The sequence below is a fragment of the Tachyglossus aculeatus genome, chromosome 26, assembly GCF_015852505.1.
Source record: "Tachyglossus aculeatus isolate mTacAcu1 chromosome 26, mTacAcu1.pri, whole genome shotgun sequence".
In the NCBI taxonomy this organism is placed as follows: domain Eukaryota; kingdom Metazoa; phylum Chordata; class Mammalia; order Monotremata; family Tachyglossidae; genus Tachyglossus; species Tachyglossus aculeatus.
Window position 1 is genome coordinate 610,197 of NC_052091.1, and position 22,825 is coordinate 633,021.

General features: G+C 61.4%; 2 protein-coding genes across 2 annotated transcripts; one reads left to right on the plus strand and one right to left on the minus strand.

Annotated features, from left to right (window-relative positions):
* Positions 1-958: 958 nt before the first annotated feature.
* Positions 959-17,980, plus strand: PPP1R37 (protein phosphatase 1 regulatory subunit 37). Its single transcript, XM_038767629.1, has 16 exons — positions 959-1,022; positions 1,237-1,328; positions 5,245-5,456; positions 5,613-5,902; positions 10,014-10,111; positions 10,303-10,348; positions 10,724-10,824; positions 11,242-11,361; positions 11,491-11,641; positions 11,992-12,147; positions 12,683-12,795; positions 13,068-13,209; positions 13,306-13,472; positions 16,148-16,778; positions 16,922-17,014; positions 17,246-17,980. Exons 1-16 carry the CDS (start codon positions 959-961, stop codon positions 17,266-17,268), a joined length of 2,499 nt encoding a protein of 832 aa, XP_038623557.1. The 3' UTR covers positions 17,269-17,980.
* On the minus strand, positions 17,936-20,847 carry NKPD1 (NTPase KAP family P-loop domain containing 1). The gene is made up of 5 exons (XM_038767630.1): positions 20,718-20,847; positions 19,169-20,556; positions 18,814-19,078; positions 18,644-18,767; positions 17,936-18,071 (listed from the first exon to the last, which is right to left on the minus strand). The coding sequence occupies exons 1-5, from the start codon at positions 20,734-20,736 to the stop codon at positions 17,936-17,938; spliced, it is 1,932 nt and encodes a 643-aa protein (XP_038623558.1). The 5' UTR covers positions 20,737-20,847.
* Positions 20,848-22,825: the final 1,978 nt, after the last annotated feature.

Genomic DNA, 22,825 nt, shown 5'->3' on the forward strand with positions numbered 1-22,825 from the left:
TACAAACATATATACAGGTGCTGTGGGGAAGGGAAGGAGGTAAGATGGGGGGGATGGAGAGGGGGACGAGGGGGAGAGGAAGGAAGGAGCTCAGTCTGGGAAGGGCTCCTGGAGTAGGTGAGCTCTCAGTAGGGCCTTGAAGGGAGGACAAGAGCTAGCTTGGGTCATGGGTTCAAATCCCGACTCCGCCACCTGTCAGCTGGGTGACTTTGGTCAAGTCACTTCACTTCTCTGGGCCTCAGTTCCCTCATCTGTAAAATGGGGATTAAGATGTGAGCCCCCCCGTGGGACAACCTGATCACCCTGCAACCTCCCCAGTGCTTAGAACAGTGCCTTGCACCGAGTAAGCGCTTAATAAATGCCATCATTATTATTATTATGAGGCCAGTCGGCCTGCCCGGTGACTTCAGTTGGAGGCCAAGGGGCGTGGGAGGCCACTGGCTCTCTCAATCAATCGACAATATTGATTGGGCGCCCACCACCTCTACTGCACTGGGCAAATACTGCAGCGTTAGTGGACATGATCCTTGCCTTCAAGCAGCTCACCATCTAGGTGGGGAGACAAACACTAAAACAAATGACAGCTGGGAGGAAGCAATAGAGCATTTATGTGTGCCTATATAATAGCTTCGGTATTTGTTAATTGCTTACTACGTTCATTCAATTGTATTTATTAAGCGCTTACTGTGTGCAGAGCACTGTACTAAGCGCTTGGGAAGTACAAAATAATCAGGTCCCACATGGGGCTCACATTCTAAGTAGGAGGGAGCACAGATATTGAATCCCCATATTTGCAGATGGGAGAAAAGGGACACAGAGAAGTAAAGGGACTTGCCGAAGGTCACAGGGCAGACAAGTGGTGGAGCTGGGATTAGAACCCAAGTCCTCTGAATTCCAGGCCTGCGCTTTTTCCACTAGGGTACTTGACAGCCAAGAGGATGTAAATGGGAGATTGGAAATGAAGCTGGGAGGCTTTCTGGAGATTTGGTGTCGGCAGGGCTTCGAAGATGGCAAAGGCCGCAGTCTGCTTAATTTGAAGGGGGAGGGAGTCCTGGGAAGGGGAGGCCATGAGCGAGAGGTCGGCTGTGGGAGAGGCGAGAATGAGTCACAGTGGGTAGGATGGTTTAGGAAGGAAGAAGCTTGTGAGCTGGGATGCGGTGGGAGAAGAGAGTGGATCGTTTAGAGGGAGAGGCTTGACTGAGTGCCTTAAAGCCGTTGGTTGGGGCTTTCCGCTAGATGCGAAGACTACGGGGCAAGCATTGGAAGTTTTTGAGGAGTCGAGAAACATAGGCGAAGTGATGTTTTCAAAAACTGACCCGGGCAGCAGAGTAACATACAGACTGGAGGCAGGCAGACCCGCGGAGAGACTGATGTTCCAACCAAGCTGGGGCGGACCAAGGGCCTGGACTAGCGTGGTGGCCGTTTGGATGGGGAGGAAGGAGGGGATCCTGGAGCCACCCACAGGGCTTGGCCACGACTGAGTGCGGACGTTGAAAGAGAGGGAGGAGTTGTAGATAATGCCCAGGTTGTGGGCTTCAGAGGGGAAGAGGGTGGTGGGGTTGATGGTGGCAAATGGGATAAGGAAGTTGGGTGGAGGAAACCATTTAGGAGGGAAAATGAGTTCAATTTTAGACAAAACATAATGATGACGATGGGATTTTTTAAGCGCTTACTATGTGTCAAGCACTATTCTAAGCCCTGGAATAGATACAAGCTAATCAAGTTTGGACACAGTCCCTGTCTCTCATGGGGCTTAAGGTTTTAAACCCCATTTTACAAAGGAGGTAACTGAGACCCGGAGAAATTAAGCCACTTGCCTAAGGTCACCCAGCAGACAAGTGGCGGAGGCGGGTGTCGAGCATCAGTGGGCATCCTTGGGGCTATCCTGGAGATGGGAGATGGGAGATGGGAGGGTTTTTTTCTTTTTTTATGGCATTTGTTAAGCGCTTACTATGTACCAGACACAGTACTAAGCGCTGGGCTAGATATAAACTAATCAGATTAGACGCAGTCCATGTCCCACATGGGGCTCACAGTCTTAATCCCCATTTTTCAGATGAAGTAGCTGAGGTACACATCAGCTAAGTGACTTGCCCAAGGGCACATAGCAGACAGGTGGCAGGGCCAGGATTAGAACCCAGGTCCTTCAGACTCCCAGGCTCATGTTCTACCCATTAGGCCATGCTGCTACTCCACAGCGGAGAGAGAAGCTGAGGTGAGTGACAAGATTTCGGGGTGATCCATGTGGTAGTTGAAACTTTTGACAAGACAGTGAGTGTAGATCGAGTAAAGAAATAAATCGAGCCTTGAGTCAGGGAACCTGGGTTCTTATCCCAGCTTCACTGCTGGCCCGCTGTGTGACCTTAGGTAGCTTCTCCCTGCCTCAGTTTCCTCAACTATAAAATGGGGAATAAGTACCAGTTCTTCCTCCTTCTTAGACTGTGAGCCCTACGTGGCACAAAGGATTGTGGACAACCCGAACATCCTGTATTTATTCAGTCGTATTTATTGAGCGCTTACTGTGTGCAGAGCACTGTACTAAGCGCTTGGGAAGTACAGTCTACCCCAATGCTTTGTACCGTGCTTGGCAAATAGTAAGCAAGTAGCAAACGCCACTATTATTAATTGTTCCCCTCCATTAGGGAGTGGAAGGCTGAAAAAAAGCCGGTGAACAATGTGGTTTCTCCTAGGGGTCATTTATATTAATGTCCATCTTCCCTTCCAGAATATAAACTCGCATCCCACCAACTCTATCATAGCCTCCTCAGCTCTCCGTACAGAGCTCCGCACACAGTGAGTGCTCAGGAAATACTATTGATTGATTGATTGACTGAAGGGCCGTCTAGTGTTTCCAGGAGAAGTTGGGGTCCTCAGCGACAAAGGCGGCCGAGGGGTAGAGGAGGATTAGCGCGGAGGGGCGTCCCTTAGGCTTAGGCAGGGAAGAGGTTGTGGGTGACTTTAGGGAGAGCCGGCGCAGTGGAGCGAAGGGGGGCAGAAACCGCCTGCAGAGGATCAAGGAAGCAGTCGGAGAAGAGGAAGTAGAGTCAGCGGCTGGGAGCGAGGCGCCAGAGGAGTTGGAGCAGGAACGGGAGGAGGGGGTCAGGGCGATAGCTGGGTGGTGCAGTGGTGTCTGGCTTTTTTTTGGATAGGGGAGATGTGGACAGGCTTGATGCCAGAGAAGCAGTGTGGCCTAATGGGCAGAGCCGAGGCCTAGGAGTCAGAAGGACCTGGGTCCTAACCCCGGCTCCGTCACTTGCCTGCAGTGTGACCTTGGGCAAGTCGCTTAGCTTCTCAGTGCCTCAGTGGCTTCATCTGTAAAATGAGGATTAGGACCGTGAGTCCCATGTGGGACGGGGGCTGCATCCAAAAACTAACTCATATCCACTCCAGCGCTTAGTATAGCGTGGCCTAGTGGATAGAGCACCGGTCTGGGAATCAGAAGGTCTGAGTTCTAATCCCAACTCTGCCCCGTGACCTTGGGCAAGTCATTTCATTTTTCTCTGCCTCAGTTACCTCAGCCGTAAAATGGGGAATAAGACTGTAAACCCCGTGTGCCGAACCCGATTGGCTTGTATATCCACCCAAACACCCTCATTTATTTATTTCACAGTGCCTGGCCCTTAGTAAGTGCTTCACAGATACCATTTATATTTGTATTTACGGCGGAGGGGAAGGGGCCATCGGAGAGCGAGCCGTCTCTCCAGCCCTCCCTTCCACCCACCCACCCCTGGGGGTTGGGGGATCTCGGGTGCCCCGATGGGGACCACCAGGAGTCAATCAATCAATCAATCAATCAATCAATCGTATTTATTGAGCGCTTACTGTGTGCAGAGCACTGTACTAAGCGCTTGGGAAGTACAAGCTGGCAACATATAGAGACAGTCCCTACCCAACAGTGGGCTCACAGTCTAGAAGGGGGAGACAGAGAATAAAACCAAACATACTAACGAAATAAAATAAATAGAATAGATATGTACAAATAAAATAGAGTAATAAATCCGTACAAACATATATACATATGTACAGGTGCTGTGGGAAGGGGAAGGAGGGGGAGAGGAAGGAGGAGGCTCAGTCTGGGAAGGCCGCATTACCGCGTAGATAATCTCCCCTCCTAGACTAGTTGCGGGGCGGGGATGTGTCTCTCCATTACTAATAATAATAATCTTAATTACGGTATTCGTTAAGTCCTTACTATGTGCCAGGCACTGTACTGAGCACCGGGGTGGATACAAGCAGATTGGGTGGGACACAGTCCCTGTCCCACGGGGGGCTCACGGTCTCCATCCCCATTTGACAGATGAGGGGACTGAGGCCCAGGGAAGTGAAGTGACCGGCCCAAGGTCCCACAGCAGACAGGTGGCGGAGCCGGGATTTGGTCTCCATCCCCATTTGACGGATGAGGGGACTGAGGCCCAGGGAAGTGAAGTGACCGGCCCAAGGTCCCACAGCAGACAGGTGGCGGGGCCGGGATTTGGTCTCCATCCCCATTTGACGGATGAGGGGACTGAGGCCCAGGGAAGTGAAGCGACCGGCCCAAGGTCCCACAGCAGACAGGTGGTGGGGCCGGGATTTGGTCTCCATCCCCATTTGACGGATGAGGGGACTGAGGCCCAGGGAAGTGAAGTGACCGGCCCAAGGTCCCACAGCAGACAGGTGGCGGAGCCGGGATTTGGTCTCCATCCCCATTTGACGGATGAGGGGACTGAGGCCCAGGGACGTGAAGTGACCGGCCCAAGGTCCCACAGCAGACAGGTGGCGGGGCCGGGATTTGGTCTCCATCCCCTTTTAACGGATGAGGGGACTGAGGCCCAGGGAAGTGAAGTGACCGGCCCAAGTTCTCACAGCAGACAGGTGGTGGGGCCGGGATTTGGTCTCCATCCCCATTTGACGGATGAGGGGACTGAGGCCCAGGGAAGTGAAGCGACCGGCCCAAGGTCCCACAGCAGACAGGTGGCGGGGCCGGGATTTGGTCTCCATCCCCATTTGACGGATGAGGGGACTGAGGCCCAGGGAAGTGAAGTGACCGGCCCAAGGTCCCACAGCAGACAGGTGGCGGAGCCGGGATTAGAGCCCCCCACCCTGGCACCCTGCCTCCCGCCAAGGAGGCCCCTGACCTTTGACCCCCGTCCCCCCTCCCAGGCCTGCGCCCCTTGAATTCCCCGGCCTGTGGGTCTGGGCGCTCTTGGGTTCGTCCCTCGCCCCCTGGCCCCGTCCCTCGCCCACTGGCCCGGCCACCCGGGGAAGGGGTCGGGTGCGGGGGCCGGGCACCGGGCTCGGCGGCGGCGGCGGCAGGGAGCCCGGGCAGGGGCACCGGGGGAGGAGGAGGAGGAGGGAGGAGGGGCGGCGGGCGTGGCGAAAGTGCGGCGGCGGCGGATCCCCAGCGCCGGCTACTGCTACTGTCGCCGCTGCTGCTGCTACGCGAGGGCCTCCCGGAGGCGGCGGACGGTCCCGATCCGGTCCGGTCCGGTCCGGGTTCAAGCTCATGCCCCCCCGGGGGGAGGCGGCGGCGGCGGCGGCTCCTGCTCCTCCTCCTCCTCCCGGCGGCTTGTCCCCGGCCCGGCCCCTTGGCCCCCTCCGGGGGATGTACCCGGCCGCCGGGGCCCGGTGAGAAGAGGAGGAGGAGGAGGAGGAGGGAGGCCCGGTGGGGAGGCCCAGGCGGTGGCGGCGGCAGGCCTGGAGGCGGGCCTGGAGGCGGCGGCGGCGGCCATGGAGCGCGCAGAGGAGGCGGTGTCTCCCGCAGAGGCCGAGCCTCCCCCGGAGGGCCCCCCGCAGGACCCCCCTACCCCCGGGCCCGGGCCCGGGCCCACCCCCGGCCCGCGCCCCGCGGCCAAGAGGGTCACCTTCCCCGACGACGACGACATCGTATCCGGAGCGGTGGAGCCCAAGGACCCGTGGAGACACGGTAACGGGCCCAGGGCGGGCGGGGCGGGGGGGGGGGGAAGGAATGGACTCCGGCCCTGCCTGACCTCCGACCCCCAACCCCTCACATTTAGTGGACTGGTACTAGTGTACTGTACTGAGCGCTTGGGAGAGTACAAACCGGAGAAGCAGCGTGGCCCGGGGGCAAGAGCCGGGCTACTTGTTGCCTGTCCACTTGTTTTGTTTTGTTGTCCGCCTCCCCCCTTCTACCTGAGAAGCAGCGTGGCCCGGGGGCAAGAGCCTGGCTACTTGTTGCCTGTCCACTTGTTTTGTTGCCCCCCGTCTTCTACGCTGTGAGCCCGTTGTTGCGTAGGGATTAGCTCTGTTCCCGAATTGTACTTTCTAGCGCCTAGTACGGTGCTGTGCACACAGTAACCGCTCAGTAAATCAATCAATCAATCGTCAGTGCCCTCATCTGTAAAATGGGAATGAAGACTGTGAGCCCCACATGGGACAACCTCATCTCCTTGTGTTCCCCCCCAGCGCTTAGAACAGTGCTTTGCACATAGTAAGCGCTTAACAAATACCAGCGTTATTATTATTATTGAGCGCTTACTGTGTGCAGAGCACTGTACTAAGCGCTTGGGAAGTACAGGTTGGCAACATATAGAGACGGTCCCTACCCAACAGTGGGCTCACAGTCTAGAAGGGGCGGGGGGGAGTTGAATGAAGAGCCCGGGCTTGGGAGTCAGAGGACGTGGGTTCTAATTCCCACTCCAGTAAATCAATCAATCAATCGTATTTACTGAGCGCTTACTGTGTGCAGAGCACCGTACTAAGCGCTTGAGAAGTACAAGTTGGCAACATATAGAGACGGTCCCTATCCAACAGTGGGTTCACATTCTGGGAGGGGGGCGGGAGTTGAATGAAGAGCCCGGGCTTGGGAGTCAGAGGACATGGGTTCTAATTCCCACCCCGCCACTCGTGCACGGCGTGAGCCTGGACGAGTCACTTCACTTCTCTGGGCCTCAGTTACCTCCGATTTAAAATGAGGATTAAGACTGTGAGCCGCACGCGGGGCAACCTGTTTACCTCATCTCCACCCTAGCGCTTAGAACAGTGCTTGGCACACAGCCCTTAATAAATACCATAATAATAATAATTATTATTATTATTACAAGACAGCCCTATGACAGAGTTGGTAGACGCGCTTTCAGCCCACAGACGAGCTCACCAGTCCAGTGAGACAGGGCTGGGGTGGTGGAGTCGAGCCCCCCAGCTCCTTGCCCCAGCCCACCAATTATCCAGTCAGTCATCTTTATGGAGAGTAGTTGTGCTTACTGTGTGCCGAGCACTGCCCTGCGCATTTGGGAGAGTAATAATAATAATAATGATGATGGTATTTGTTAAGTGCTTACTAGGTGCTAAGTGCTGGGGTAGATACAAGGTAAACAGGTCGCCCCACGTGGGGCTCCCAGTCTTAATCCCCATTTTACGTCGGGGGTAACTGAGGCCTAGAGAATAGTAATAATAACGGCATTTGTTAAGCACTTACTATATGCAAAGCACTGTTCTAAGCGCTGGGGGGATACAAGGTGATCAGGTTGTCCCACATGGGGCTCACAGTCTTAATCCCCGTTTTACAGATGAGGTAACTGAGGCTCAGAGAAGTTAAGTGACTTGCCCGATGTCACACAACAGACGTGGCGGAGTCGGGATTTGAACCCATGACCTCTGACTCCAAAGCCCGGGCTCTCTCCACTGAGCCACGCTGCTTCTCTACAATAGAGCAGTACCACAGAGTTGGTAGACACGTTCCCTGCCCCTAAGTGAGTTTACGGTCTAGAGGGATGGGGCCTGGGGATAAGAGTCAGGCCCAGTCTGCTCCAGCTCCCAGCCCCCTTTCCCCAACCTCAGGTAAATCAATCAGTCGTATTCATCGAGTGCTTACAATCAATCAATCAATCGTATTTATTGAGCGCTTACTGTGTGCAGAGCACTGGACTAAGTGCTTGGGAAGTACAAGTTGGCAACATATAGAGACGGTCCCTACCCAACAGTGGGCTCACAGTCTAGAAGGGGGAGACAGAGAACAAAACCAAACATATTAACAAAATAAAATAAATAAAATAGATATGTACAAGTAAAATAAATAGAGTAATAAATATGTACAAACATATATACATATATACAGGTGCTGTGGGGAAGGGAAGGAGGTAAGACGGGGGGATGGAGAGGGGGACGAGGGGGAGAGAGTCTGCAGAGCACTGTACTGGGTGCTTGGGAGTATGACAGAGTTGGTAAACACATTCCTTGCCCACATTGGGTGGTATTTGTTAGTAATAATAACAGTAATAGTGATAATGAGGGTATTTGTTACGCTTACTCTGTGGCAAGCACTGTTCTAAGCGCTAGAGTAGATATAAAGGTTGGACACAGTCCCTGTCTTATATGGGGCTCACAGTCTTAATCCCCATTTTACAGATGACATAACCGAGGCACAGAGAAGTGAAGTGACTTGCCCAGGGTCACACAGCAGACAAGTGGCAGAGCCGCGATTAGAACCCAGCTCCTGACTCCCAGGCCTGTACTCTATCCACTAAGCCACAGTCTAGAGGGGCTTAAAGTCTAGAGGGAAGGACCTCTGCACTCAGCTCCCCCCCTGCCCCCAGGTCCCCGCGCCTAGCCCCCTGTTGCAGACCTCTGCCCCAGCCCCCAGTCAGTCAGTGCCATTTATTGTACATAAATGTACATGTTGTCCTATGATAAACTTATTATAGTACAGTGCCTGGCACATAGTAAGTGCTGAATAAATACCGTAATCGTTATTATTGCTATTGAATGTTCTAGAAGCTCAGTAAATATGAGTGAACGATAGCAGAGCACCGTACTAAGCACTTGGGAGGGTACACTACAACAGCGCTTAGTACGGTGCCTGGCACGTAGAAAGCATTTAATAAATACCATTAAAAAAAAATAAAGTTGGCCGTCCCCAGCGGCCCAGACCCCCAGCTCCCTGCTCCCAGGCCCTGTTGGGCATTGTTCTGTCCATGAGACCCAGGTCCCAGGAGTTGGGGTCCCCACCTGGGAAACCCCCTTATCGGCTTTATTGAGCAGGCCACCTGGCCCGGGAGCTCCGCTGGCCTGGCCCCCAGTCCTGCCCCGCCTTGCTCTGCCCCTTGCCCCTTCCTCATCCTCTCACTCCTTCTTCTTCTGCCGGGCCCGGCTCCTCCTCGCCCCACCCCAGCCGGCCCTGCCCGAGGACTCTGCCCCCAACGCAGGAGCGGACACTCTCCCGGGACGCTCTCCTGCGGGTGGGCCTCCTTCACTCCGTGCTGGGCAGCTGGAAGGCCCTGGGCCGCCTCGGGAGCCAGGTTCCCCGGCAGCTGCCCCCCGGCCCCTCTCCCAAAAGCCTTGGCTTAGTCCCTGCATATGCCCGCTCCCCCCCACCCCCTTTGCAGGGCTGGGCTAAGTGGGACCAAGACCCTTGTGGAGGCCGCCTCGTGAAGAGTGGGCTCCTGCCCCGTAGTTTGTCCGAAGAGAGGCCCAGCCCCTCCTCCTGGTGGGTGTATTCAGGGGGAATCACCCAGAAATCACGAGTCCCAGCCCCGGGGGGCGGGAGCAACCCGATGTGGCTGCCATCTGCTCAGCCCCGTGCCCTCCCCAGGCCCGGGCCTGGCACGCTGCCGAACAGTGTAGATGGGCTATGGGACCCAAAGTCCGGCAGCCTGAACTGGGGTAGGGAGGCTGTGAGCAGGTCTGGTCCCACTTCCTGATGCCCAGGGGAGGGGGGTGGGGGGCACTGAAGAATGAACCCCACCTGCCTGCTGCCCCTTCCCGCCTGACCCACCCTGACCTTTCCTCTCTTCCCTGGCCCGGGGTCTGGCCGGCCTGCTAAGGGCCACCTGAGGGCCGGCTGACTGCCCCGAGGTGCTGTTCGTGGCAGGGAGCCCAACGCTTTGCCAACGTGGCACCCGGGTGGAGGGGCGGGGCTGCTCCCAGGGGGCCCGTTGCCAACCTCGGGGCTGGGCTCGGGTCCGTGTGAGGGGATGGGGGTGTCCGGGAACACACTGGACCCTTGGAAGCTCTGGCTGGGGGGGGAGGTGCGCCCGCTCCCCCTGGCTCTGCGCCGCAGCCGCCCGCTGTGCCCACAGCCCAGAACGTGACGGTGGAGGAAGTGTTGACGGCTTATCGCCAGGCCTGCCACAAGCTCAACTGCAGGCAGGTCCCCAAGCTTCTCAAACAGATAGAGGTGCGCACTGCGGGGGGCGGCAGCGGGCGCGGGGGGCCGAGGGAAGAAGGGGAGGGAGGTCCCGGACCCCACGGGGAAGGGATGGCTAGCAGGCCGTGCTCTCCCAACCCCTGGCGAGGACCCTGGGGCGAGAGTGGGAGCGGGGCGGGACCCACCCCACGGCCAGCGTCCCCTCGTCCTCTCACCCCCAGGATCTCCCCGTGCTGACCCCTCGGATCGACTGTCTGGACCTGAAGGGTGAGGGCCCCCTCCCCGCCCCTGTCCGCCACCCCCGCCAAGGGCGGGCTGGGAGGAGGTGACGCTGAGGGCTACCCTCCTCCGTCCCTCCCCACTGCTGCCGCCCACTCCCCTCTGAACTGCCTAGACCTGAAGGATGAGGGGTGCCGCCACCACCACGGGCGGGCTGGGGGAGAGGTGACACCGAGGGCCACCCCACCCTGCCCCTCCCCTCTGCTCACACCCACTCCCCTCCGCTCACACCCCCTCCCCTTCTTTCTGCTCACACCCCTTGCACCTGACTGGACCTGAAGGGTGAGGACCACCGCTGTGGGTGGGGGTGGAGGAGGGGACACTGAGGGCCGCTCCGCCCCTCCCCTCCCCCCCACCCCACAGGGGAGAAGCTGGACGCCCGGGCCTGTGAGGCCCTGGAGGAGATCTTCAAGCGGCTGCAGTTCAAGGTCGTAGACCTGGAGCAGACCAGCTTGGACGAGGATGTGAGCAAACCGGAGCCAGGATTGAACCTGGCCCCTCCCCTCTCAGCCCCTCCTGCCCCGTTCACCCCCACCTCCTTCCGTCCACCCCCTCCCATCCTACCCCCTCCCACCAACCCCCTCCCATCCACCCCCTTTCACACTCCCCCCTCCCTTCCACCCCTTCTCCTCAGGTCCGTTCCCTCCCCTCCCTTCCCGTTAGCCTCCTCCCATCTTCCCTGCCACCCCCATGTCTTCCTCCCACTCTTGTCCACCCACCCACCTCTTCCTGCTCACCCCAGCCCCCTCCCTCCCACGCCTGCGCTTCCCCATCTCCCAGCCCTGTGATGTGGAGGGAGGGAGGGAGGGTCAGAGGTGGGCCCGGCCACCCGGGTTTGGAGCCGTCCCCGGCGGTGGGGGTGACGGCATCCCCGCCCCCAGGGGGCCTCGGCGCTGTTCGACATGATCGAGTACTACGAGTCGGCCACCCGCCTCAACATCTCCGCCAACAAGCACATAGGCACCCGCGGCTGGCAGGCCGCCGCCCACATGATGAGGAAGGTGGGGCTGTGGGGCTGGGCCGTGCCCTGGAGGGCGGGTTGGGGGGGGTGGCATGGGGGCGGCTCCGGTTTGCCGGAGGCCCGGCTCACGGCCCTCCCGCGGTCCCCCGTGGCCCGTTGCGGCCCCCAGACCAGCTGCCTGCAGTGCCTGGAGGCCCGCAGCACTCCCCTCCTGGACCAGTCCGCTCCCTTCGTGGCCCGGGCCCTGCGCCTCAACGCCAGCCTGGCAGTGCTGCACCTGGAGAACGCCGGGCTCTCGGGCCGCCCGCTCATGCTGCTGGGTGAGCGCCCCCACCCCTCAGACGCCCGATTCGAACCTGCCCCCTCCCTGGCCATCATCTCCCCTGCCTGGTCCTCAGCCGTCCCTGTCCCATCCTCCCCTCTCCCCTCCAGGCTCTCCCCTCCTCCCACGCCCAGCCCTCCCCTCCACACTGTCCAACTCGCTCCCATTCTCCCACCCACCCGGCCCTCCCCCGTCCTACCGGGCCTCCCCTCCTCACCGTCCAGTCCTCTCCTGTTCCCCAGGCTGGCCCTCTCCCCGACCCGCCCGTTCCTCTCCCGTCCCCCCAGTGGCCCGGGCCTGACCCCCATCCGGTCCTCTCCCCCGCCCGGTCCTCTCTGCGCCGGCCAGCCACGGCCCTGAAGATGAACGTGACATTGCGGGAGCTCTATCTGGCCGACAACAAGCTGAACGGGCTGCAGGACTCAGCCCAGCTGGGGAACCTCCTGCGTTTCAACAGCTCCATCCAGACCCTGGACCTGCGCAACAACCACCTCCTCGACTCCGGTGCGGTTCCCGGCCCCTGGCCCTTCAGCTGCCCATCATCCCACCCCTGGTCTGTTCCTGGCCCCCACCCACACCCCCCGTTTGACCTCCGGTCCCCGTCCGGCCAACTGATCTTCTGCCCATCATCCTACCCCCATTCTGTTCCCGGCCCCTATCCACCCCATATCCGGCCACTCATTTGCCTTCCCGTCATCCCGCCCCTGGTCCGTTCCTGGCCCCCGGCAACCAACCCCGCTAACTGACATCCAGTTCCCATCCGGCTCCCATTTCTCTCCCCATCATTCCACCCCCAATCCGTTCCTGTGTATTCATGAAGTTTGTCTGCCTCGGGTCCATCCCATTTCTGTGCACCCCAACACACACACACACACACACACACACACACACGCGCGCGCGCGCGCGCTCCGCCACCCCTCCCCACCTCCCGGGCTTGTCCTTGTCGCTCTGGTGCCCAGAGCCCAAGGTGGGTGTGGGCAGTGGGAGGCCCCTGTCTGATACCCCCAGCCCCATGTGTGACACCCCTGTCCCATCCCAGGTCTGGCCTACATCTGCGAGGGGCTGAAGGAGCAACGGAAGGGGCTGGTCACCCTTGTCCTGTGGAACAACCAGCTGAGCCATCCTGGCATGGCCTTCCTGGGGCTGACCCTGGTGAGGGCAGGGGCTGGCACCAGCCAAGTGGGCCAAAGAGCCACCGGGGTCAGGAGGCGGGGACGGGAGCAGGCCGGGGCCAGAAGACGGGGGCTGGGGAGCAAGGTGGAATGCGGGGCCGAGAGCAGGGTGAGGGGGCGGAGGGTGGCCGAGAGTGGCCGATCCTGGGGTTGTGAACGGTCTGTGGGTCCGTCCCGGCCTCTCTGTTGGGGATGGGAGAGGCCTGGGGTGGGGGGGTCTGACCGGCGCCAACGGGGGCCCCCGCCCCACAGCCGCACACTCAGAGCCTGGAGACCCTGAACCTGGGCCACAACCCCATTGGCAACGAGGGCGTCCGCAGCCTGAAGATCGGGCTGATCTCCAACCGCTCCGTGCTGCGCCTCGGCCTGGCTTCCGCCAAGCTCACCTGCGAGGGTGAGGGCAGGCCGGGGGCCTCGGAGGGGGTGGTCCGGGCAGCGGTCCGGGGCATGGGGCACAAAGACGCAGCTGCTCACGGGCTCTCCCGCGTAGGCGCCGTGGCCGTAGCCGAGTTCATCGCCGAAAGCCCCCGGCTGCTGCGCCTAGACCTGCGGGAGAACGAGATCAAGACGGGCGGCCTCATGGCACTGTCCCTGGCGCTCAAGGTCAACCGCTCACTGCTGCGCCTCGATCTGGACCGTGAGCCCAAGAAGGAGGCAGTGAGTGCAGAGCCGGCCGGCCGGCCCCCTCCCCCAAGCTGCGACGCTCCCCCGCTCGGCCCCTTCAGACAGGGAATCCCGGTCAGCCCAGTGGCCCGGCTAGAGGCCGCTGGCTAAGAGGGGTGGGAGGAAGGGAGGGTGACTTTCTGGATAGAATTGAAGAATTTTGCCTGGATCTGGGGAGACGGGTGGCCCTGGATCCACTTTGATGCCCCGCAGTAACAGTTGGAATCTGTGATCTGGTGATCCCTGTTAATCTCTTAAGAGCCAGGTGGAGCATGCCTCAGCCAGCGGTGTGGGCCGGGGGCTCCGGGCAGTGTTGTCGGACCCACGCTTTCCGAGCGGTCCCTGGAGTATGGGAGCCGGGGGAAGGGGTGCACTATTGGACCCTCGCTCTTCCAGTGGTCAGTCAGTCAGTCGTATGTATTCGTTCGTTCACTCATTCACTCGTATTTATTGAAGCAGCGTGGCTCAGTGGAAGGAGTACGGGCTTTGGAGTCAGAGGTCAGCGGTTCACATCCAGGCTCTGCCACTTGTCAGCTCTGTGACTTTGGGCAAGTCACTTAACTTCCCTTTGCCTCAGTTACCTCATCTGTAAAATGGGGATTAAGGCTGTGAGCCCCACGTGGGACAACCTGATCACCCTGTAAACTCCCCAGCGCTTAGAACAGTGCTTTGCACATAATAAGCGCATAATAAATGCCATTATTATTATTATTGAGCGCTTACTGTGTGCAGAGCACTGTACTAAGCCCTTGACAGAGTGCAATACAATAATATGACACATTCCGTGCCCACAACGAGCTTACAGTCTAGAGGGGAAGAGTGATGTTAATATAAATAAAATAGATATGGACGTAAGTGCTATATGGCTGTGTGGGGGGATTAATAGAGGGAGCAAGTCAGGGTGATGCAGAAGGGAGTGAGAGAAGAGGAAAGGAGGGCTTAGTCAGGAAAGGCCTCTTGGAGGAGGTGTGCCTTCAATATGGCTTTGGAGAGGGGAGGGTAATTGTTGAATATAAAGAGGAAGGGCATTTCAGGCCAGAGGCAGGTTATGGGCAAGAGGTCAGCAGCAAGAGAGACCAGATGGAGGTACAGTGAGAAGGTTGGCATTAGAGGGGCAAAGTGTGCCCGCTGGTTGTAGTATTAGAATAGCAAGGTGAGGTAGGAGGGAGTGAGGTGATAGAGTTCTTTAAACCCGACGGTGAGGTGTTTCTGTTGATGCGGAGGTGGATGGGCAATCCCAGGAGGTTCTTGAGGAGTGGGGGATCCCGGCCTGAACGTTTTTGTAGAAAAATGATGCGGCAGTAGAGTGAAATATGGACTGATGTGGGAAGAGTGGAGGCAGGGAGGTCATCAAGGAGGCTGATACAGTTGTTCCAGGTGGGATAGGATGAGTGATTGTTTTAATGTGGTAGTACTTTGGATGGAGAGGAACGGGTGGATTTTAGCTATTTGGTGAAGGTAGAACTGGCCGGATTTAGTGATGGATCGAATATGTGGGTCGAATGAGAGAGAGGAGTTAAGGACAACGCCAAGGTAACGGGCTTGTGAGACAGGAAGGACACTAGTACCATCTACAGTGATGGGAAAGTCAAGGGGAGGACGAGGTTTGGATGGGGAGATAAGGAATTCTGGTTTAGATATGTTAAGTTTCAGGTGACGGTGGGACAGCCAGGTAGAGGGGTCAGTGGTGGGGGAGGGGGTGGTGTCGGACCCTCGCTCTCTGAGTGGTCATGGTGGGGCGGGGAGAGACGCACTGTCAGGTCCTTGCTTTCTGAGCGGTTACTGGGGTCAGGGGTGCGACTCTGAGCAGTGAGTGGTTGGAGCGGGGTGCAGTGTTGGACTCTTGCTCTCTGAGCGGTCAGTGTCGGGGGGGAGGGCACACTGTTGGACCCTCGCTCCTTTAGTGGCCAGTGGACAGGAGAGACACAGTCGGACCTTTGCTGTCTTGGTCTGGGGAGGAGCACTTAGCCTTACTCCAAACCTTTGACTGTCACCAAGCACATTCACTCCTGTGATCTCTTTTTATCCTCATAACATCCCTGAGAGGTAGGGAGAAGCCAGTGTTATTAGTCCCCATTTTACAGGTGAGAAAACTGAGGCCTAGAGAGGTTCAGGGACTTGTCTAAGGACACGCAGCCCACGGCAGGCCAAGAACAGGGCCGGGGCTGGAATCCGGGTCCCCGGACTTCCCTGCTTCCCCCCGGCCAGCCTGTATTGCCTTTGGGTCAGTCGGTGGTATTTACTGGGCATATTCTGACCTCCTAGCACTGTAGCAAGTGTTGGAGAAAGTGCATCAGAAGGAGAAGAACATTCCCTCCCAGGGACTTATAAATGACAGTGGGAGAGAGAAATTCAGGCAAGATGTATTTCCCAACAGTGGGGGCAAGAGGGGGAAGGAGGATGGAGGAACAGGAAGTCGTACAAGCGCGTCAGGCTGGATTGGCTGAGATGGTGATCGCGTGAAGCGGTCGATAGCTGTTCGTGGGATAGGGGCCTCAGAGCCGAGGGCCCAGATAAGACCCTCCGGTGCTGAGGACCGCCGGGTGGGGACTGGGTCAGGGCAGGGCTTGCGGGAGACAGAAGAGAATGAGGCTCGGGGGACCCACGCGGCTTGCTCTCCTGTGTGACCCTGTGGTGCCCCTTTCCCCCACCCCCCCCAACCGCCGCAGGTGAAGAGTTTCATCGAGACACAGCGAGCGCTTCTGGGTGAGATCCAGAACAGCTGCAAGAGCAACTTTGCGCTGGCCCGCCGTGAGGAGGAGGAAGGGGAGGAGGAGGAAGAGCAGCCGCAGAAGGAGCAGAAGTTGCGTCTGTCGGCGTCCATGCCGGAGATGGGGGAACCGACGCCAGAACCAGAGCCGGAGCCGGCCGAGGAGGCCTTGCCCGCACGGGAGAACGGGGAGGGGGCCGGGCCGGGTGACGCGGGCTTGGACTCGGACACAGACGAGGAGGAAGAGGAAGGGGGGATGGAGGAGGAGAGGCGCGGTGACCTACAGATCCGAGAGCCGAGCAGCCCTCCGCCCCCTGCCAGCCCGCCGAGCCCCGAGGAGCGGACCTCCGCCGAGCCCCAGGCTGGCGGGCCGCCCGTCCCCAGCTCCAGCCCCGGGCGGGGGCACAAGGTGTTTGTGGTGACTCTGGTGGAGCGCTCCCCCGATGCGCCCACCACCCCTGGGCCGAGCCCCGGCCCGCCGGAAACTCTGTTGCCCAACGGATTGAAGGCCGAGTTCGCCCACGCGCTGCCCGAGCCGCCCCTCCCGTGCGAGCCCAAGACAAGGGGCGGGGGCTGGGACCTGGAGCACGGTAAGGGTCGGGGGGTGGGGGCGGGCCCGGGCCCCTGGGCCCCGGAGCACGGTAAGCTCTCGGGCGGGGGTGGGGCTGCGGGGCCTGGTGGAGCCCTAGGCCTGGGGTTCTGGCCTCCAGTCAGCCGACCCCTCCTCCCGCAGAGCTAAGCCGTGCCCAGAAGGAGCGAGCGGAAGCCGGAGGAGAGCCCGCCGGAGGCCAGCCGGGACCCACCGCCCGACACTGTGACACTTTAGGTGAGGAGGCGGGTGATTCCTGGCGAGGCCGGGCTTTGGTGGGAGGGGAGTGAGGCAGTGCTGCTGGAGCCTCACCCCCGGGCTCCTCGGGTCTCCCCCATTCCCACCCATCTTCGTCCTCACCCCCGTCCCCGCTGTATGTTGATCCTCACCCCTCGTGCCTCCCCCGTTCACCCCTATCTTGGTCCTCACCCGCGCCCTTGGTGTCTCCCCACCCTCCTTCCCCCGCAGCTCTCTGGGGTGTTCTGCAATGAGCTGAGCTGTTTCCGGAAAAAGCCCCCCTTACACACTCCTCTCCACGATTTGGCACCTCCGACCGCCCCCAGCCCGTGGGCCCCACTCAGGAAGGACCAGGCACTCGTGACATTGCTGTCTGGCTGCCCCAGGCTCGGGCCCGGCCGGCCTACCCCCCTTCCTCCACACGCCGCCCCCACCCCCAAACCCCCATGCTATGCAGGAGCCCTGCAGGGGAGACCGGGCTGGTGGACTGGGCACTAGGGCAGCGGGCGGGGAAGCTGGGCTGTCACGGTCTCCGGTCCTGCCCGCTCCCCACCTTGCGCCCCAGTCCCCTTATTTATTGTGAATCCCGCCCAGCCCGGGGAAGGGTGGGGAGGACGGGGCTTCTGGCCCCACCGCCCCCACCCCCGGGGAGCTGGACCCGGGCAGGCCAGACGACTCCCACTGGGAGCCTGCCCCTTGGCCCCCGCCTCAGGCCCTGCGGCCGAGCCGGGGGTCACCCCCACGTCCCCGCCCGCCTGCGGGCCTGTACCCGGGGTGCCGGGATGGGCCGGGGGCCGGTGCCGTATGGGGACGTCGGTACTAATCTGTGACTTGACCCCTCGTGGTAACCGAGCGGAACCCCGGCCGGCCGCAGGGGGTGGGGGCAGGCCTAAGCTTGCTTTCTTAAGTGCAATAAACCTATCAGGGAACTGTGAGGCCGCAGCCGAAGACGACGGTGGGCCCGGGGCCCGGGGTGGAGGCCCCGGACCGCAGGCCGGGGTGGGGGGGGAGCGGGGGCGGGGGCCGGCGGCCTCGGCACACACTGAAAGCAGGGTACCTGCAGCACACTACGTCAGAGGGCGACGGACCTGCGAGTGTCGGGTGGGGTCGGGTCTTTTCTGGTGGCTCATCTGTCACACTGTTTTCTATTAAAGGAGAGCTGTATTCGTCACCGCCTTGTCCCCCGTCTGTCCGTCGCCCCGGGCCGCAGGGGGAGATGTCAGCATTGCTTCCGGGGTCCCGTCCCTTCAGCAGGCGTCCCCCAGAGCCCCCAGTCCACCACCCCACTGCACACGGGGGAGCAACATCCAGACCTCTTGTCCCCAACCCCCGTTGGGGACGTTTTCTAGCCCGGGCTCGTGGCCGGAGGGTTATGCCCCAGTGCCCCAGAGCAGACTGGACAGTGACCTGCCCTGGAGTGGACTCTCACTATCTGGGTGGGGGGGGGCGGCGGTGCAACAGAGGAGTCTGAGGGGGCTACCCCAGACTCCCGGCCCAGCTACTGGGGTGGCACACAGAGCCCGGGCCTTTCACAGCTTCCTTTATTGGCCGATCTGCCCTCAGGCTGCTCTGCCCCGCAGGCCCCGCCTCCTCAGAAGACCTCATCATCGTGGAGCCCAGGGTCCGGACCACTTGGGAGGGGGTTGGCTGTTGACGGGCTGCACTCTCGCTGCCCCGACCCCCAGACCCTCCAAGGCAGAGTACCGCTCCCACTCGGCCCTGTCTGGCCGGGAGTGCTCACGCTTCCGCCCGTCTGTCCGGAGAGGGTTGGGGCAGTCGGGCTGCCGGGGCGGGCTCACTGGGCGCCGGGGCCCTGAGGGCCTTAACGCCCCGCAGCTGCCCCAGCTTGGCGCGGATGGAGTGGTCCAGGTTGACGGTGCAGCGCAGCAGGCGCTCAGCCTCGGGCACCGTGAAGGGGAAGTCGAGGTCCAGAAAGCGCTCGAAGAGCTCGGGGTCGCCGTCCAGGGCCAGGACGTTCTGGATAGCCTTGGTCATGGCCGCCAGCTCCCCGCACGTCTCCCGGAAGACATCCCACAGGCGGCCGGGCCCGCCGGCAGCCGGGCCCTCCGCCGTCCCCACACCGGGGCCTACGCTCTCTACCTGCTGCTCGCCGGGAGCCGAGTCCTCGGCCTGCCTCCCGTCGGCAGCAGCAGCCTCCGCCTGGCGCCGATCCTCCAGGCACTGTAGCAGCCAACTGAGGCGGCACGGCCACTGGTTGGCCAGCACAACCCAGGCGGTGGCCTGGCGTGGTGAGAGGGCGAGGTGGGCAGCACCACCACGCTGCTGGAGCAGTAGCAGGCGGATAGTGATGGGCACCGTGTTGACGATGCGCTGCATGGAGATGATGTTGTCGGGCACGAACTCGCACAGGCAGTCATGCTCGTTGTGCAGGGCGAAGAAGGCCTCCTGGATGCAGCGGGCCGCCTCGGCATCCAGCTGGGCCCTGTCGGCCTCTGTGGCGCCCACCTCCACCCGCAGCAGCTTGGCGCTCTCGCCCGGGTCTGCCCCCCTGCCCAGCGCCCGGCGCAGCCCCCGAGCGATCCGCCGGTAGTGCAGGTCGTCGCGGCTCTGCACGGCATCCTGCAGGAAGCGCAGCTTGGCCCGGCGGCCCATGACGGGCACGGAGAAGGGCAGCGTGACGATGCGGTTGAGGAAGAGGTAACCGTTGTCGGCCGTGCCCCTCATGGTGCCCGAGCTCTCGAGGCAGGTGACCAGGATGCTGGGGTCGACCACCAGGATGAAGATGAAGGGCGCGTGGCAGTCGGACAGCAGCGTGTTGATGGCGTTGAGGACGCCCACGACGCGCTCGGGGCAGCAGGTGTCCAGGCTAGTGATCTCCAACACGATGCGCAGCTTGTGGCGCTGGAAGATCTCCATGAAGGCCACGAAGTTCGTGAGCAGCTCCACTTCCTTCTTCACCTCGCACATGAAGCCCAGGTGGCTGCCGAAGCGTTCGCGGCTCAGAAGCCGCTCGATCTTCTGCTTCTGGCTCACCAGGAGGTTCTTGCCCAGTGACAGCACCGTCATGAGCAGCCCCGAGCCCGACAGGGTGGTGGCGGTGCCGCCCAGGACCTTCAGCAGGCCACCGCTGGCCCTGATGCCCTGGGCGGGCTGGCACAACGACAGGTAGAGCAGTGCGATGCCCACGACCAGCACGGCCAGCAGCCCCAGCAGGACCAGGCCGACCTTGCGGCGGCAAAGCCACTCGCGCTGGCGGAAGCCCTTGGCGAAGACCGGCCGCTGGCCCAGAACGGTGTAGAAGCTGAGGGGCAGTGCCCCGTAATGGCTGCGGATCCCCTCGCACAGCGTGGTCACCAGCCCGGCCCACAGCTTGTCGCTGCCCGCGTACTGCCAGGCACTGAAGCGGATGAAGACGAAGCGCACGATCTTGCAGCGCAGGTGCATCTCGGTTACCACGGGCTGGTAGAACACCAGGTGCCACAGCAGCGACGGGAAGGCCCAGCCCCACGCCTCCCGTGGCTTCCGCTGCACCCGCTGCAGCTCCTCTGCCTCTCGCTTCGCCGCCTCCTGCTGCATTAGTGCTGCGGGGACGGGGGGCATGGGGTCACGGGGGCCCGCGGAGTCCCCAGAAGCCACACCAGCCCGGTCAGCCGGGGCGGGGGCTGCCGGCCACACCTCACCCCTGCTGCAAGAGGAACCCCCCAGGGGTCCCGCCCGGGGTGACCCGGCGCCCGCTCCTCACCGGTGATCTTGTCGAGCATCAGGTGCAGGCGGCAGCCGAAGGGGGCATAGAAGCCCACGGTGACGGGCGTGGACACGTGGCACAGAGTCTTGGAGAGGCAGCTGCAGTAGACGTCATCTTCCGTCAGGATGTCTGCGGGGACACGGGGCCCGTGAGAGAGGCCTATACCCATCCGGGCCCGCAGAGACCCCGACACTCCTGGTCCACTGGGCCCCCTCTGCTCTCCGCCCGTCCCACCCTTCTGCCTCTCCCTCCCGGCTCTCTCCCTTCAGGGGTAGGAGCCAGCCCCTCTGGGTTCCCAGGCCCAGCCTGTCGACCCCACCCCCCCGATGACTGGTTTCAGGCTGCAGCGCCCACAGGAACTTAAAGCAGTGAATAGGAGAACAAGAGAGGTGAGAGCGGGATGACAGGTGCCACCTGGAACAAGGGGGCTGCGGGCAGGCGGGCAGGGGCCCTGGAAGCAAACAAGCTGGGTGGCCTGGGACAGAGGGCTGCCGGGGCCTCCCCCAGGTAGTCAAGGCCAAAGAGGCAGGCTTTAACCGGGACCGGCAGGGAGCACCCCCAGCTGACCCAGAGCAGCAGGGTTCAGGAAGGAGGCAGCAGTCCAGGACTATGAGGGGAAGGAGGCTGGGTTGGCGGGGTGGAGAGGAAATGGCCCTGAGGATCTGGGGAGGTGTCGGATCAGGGGTCCGGACAAGGCGCGGGGGACAGTAGTAGCGGACGGATGGGTCCGAGGGGGTGGGGGGGAGTCTGCACCGGAGAGGGAGTGGTGGGCCCCCCGGGCTGGGAGGGGGCTGGGGGGAGCAGGCCCACGGGCAGCTGGGGGCTGGGTGGTGACCGGCACCGGGCCCCCTGGTGCGACTGCAACAACAACCATTCCCTTGGGGCTGGAGCCGGTGGCCGGGGTGGCCCCAGAATCGATGTTGGTCGCTAGGGTGACCTGGGCGGTGCCCGCCGCAGGGGAACTCTTGGAGTCGGTGCCCGCTTTGAGAAGGCCCTGGGTGCACATGACAACTCGTGGGGCAGCGACGGGCCCACTGTCTGGGCCCAGGGAAACGATAGGTGCCACGTGGCTGTGCCGGGCTCTCCTGGCCCTCGCTGGGCTGCCCTGATGGGGCTGGTGCCTCAGGGGGCTGGGTGGCTGCTGGGGGGGCTACCGGCCCCAGGGAGCCCGTGCCCGCTCCACAGTAACCACAGCTGCTCCGGGTGGGTCCCGGCGCCCCCGGCGCTGCCAGGGTGGCCGTGAGGCCGGGCGCCCTGGGCCAGAACCTGGCAGGTGAGTGCCAGTGCTGCGGAGGGGGACATGGGCTCCCGGTCCCCCTGGACCTGGCCCCCGGGCATGGCCGGCCACCCGGGGGGGTGAGGTGCTGCGGGGCAGGAGTGCAGCTGGCGGGTCCTGGTGCCACCGGCGAGGGAGCCACCGAGTCTTGGTGCCGCCGCCGGCGGAGCGCCCGGGGCCGGCTCCCTCCCTCCATGCCTGGAAGGAAGGAAGGAAGGAAGAGGTGGAGTGAGTGGCAGCCCTGCCCGGCTGGCTGGGGGGGGCCTCCTGGGCCACCCCCCCGGGGGACAGGGGCTGGCCGCAGCCTGGAGGCTGGGGGTTGGGCTGGGGATGGACTCTCAGTGGGGGCCTGGGGTGGAGAGGTCAGCGCGGGCTCCAGCCAGAGCCGGGCCCCGCCAATCCCCACCAGAGGGAGAGGTAAGTGGAGGCTCTGGAAGGGCCCAAGGCTAGGCCCAAATCCCTCCATCCTGCCCTGCGAATGGACACTCCATTACCCCACTTCACTCTGCCTCCAGGCCGGGCTGCTCTAGTCCCGCTAGGCTGTGTGCGTGTGTGCTTGTAGGAGGGGTTGGCGTGAGTGTATCATTATTCAATATGTGTTTGCATGTTTGCGTGCATGTGTGCGTGTATGTAGATGAGTGTGGGCCTCCGCTTGCTGCCCCTGCCTAGCCCAGAGCTGACCTAGATCCATGACCCCGGTAGCCGACCGCTTTCTGATTGAAGTCCACCCTTACCCCAGATTGTTCTGCAGCCCCTTGCCTACAAACCACACTCGTTTTGAGGATCTATTGGTGGTGAAGAGAAGCCCACTGGAGTGGGACTACCCACT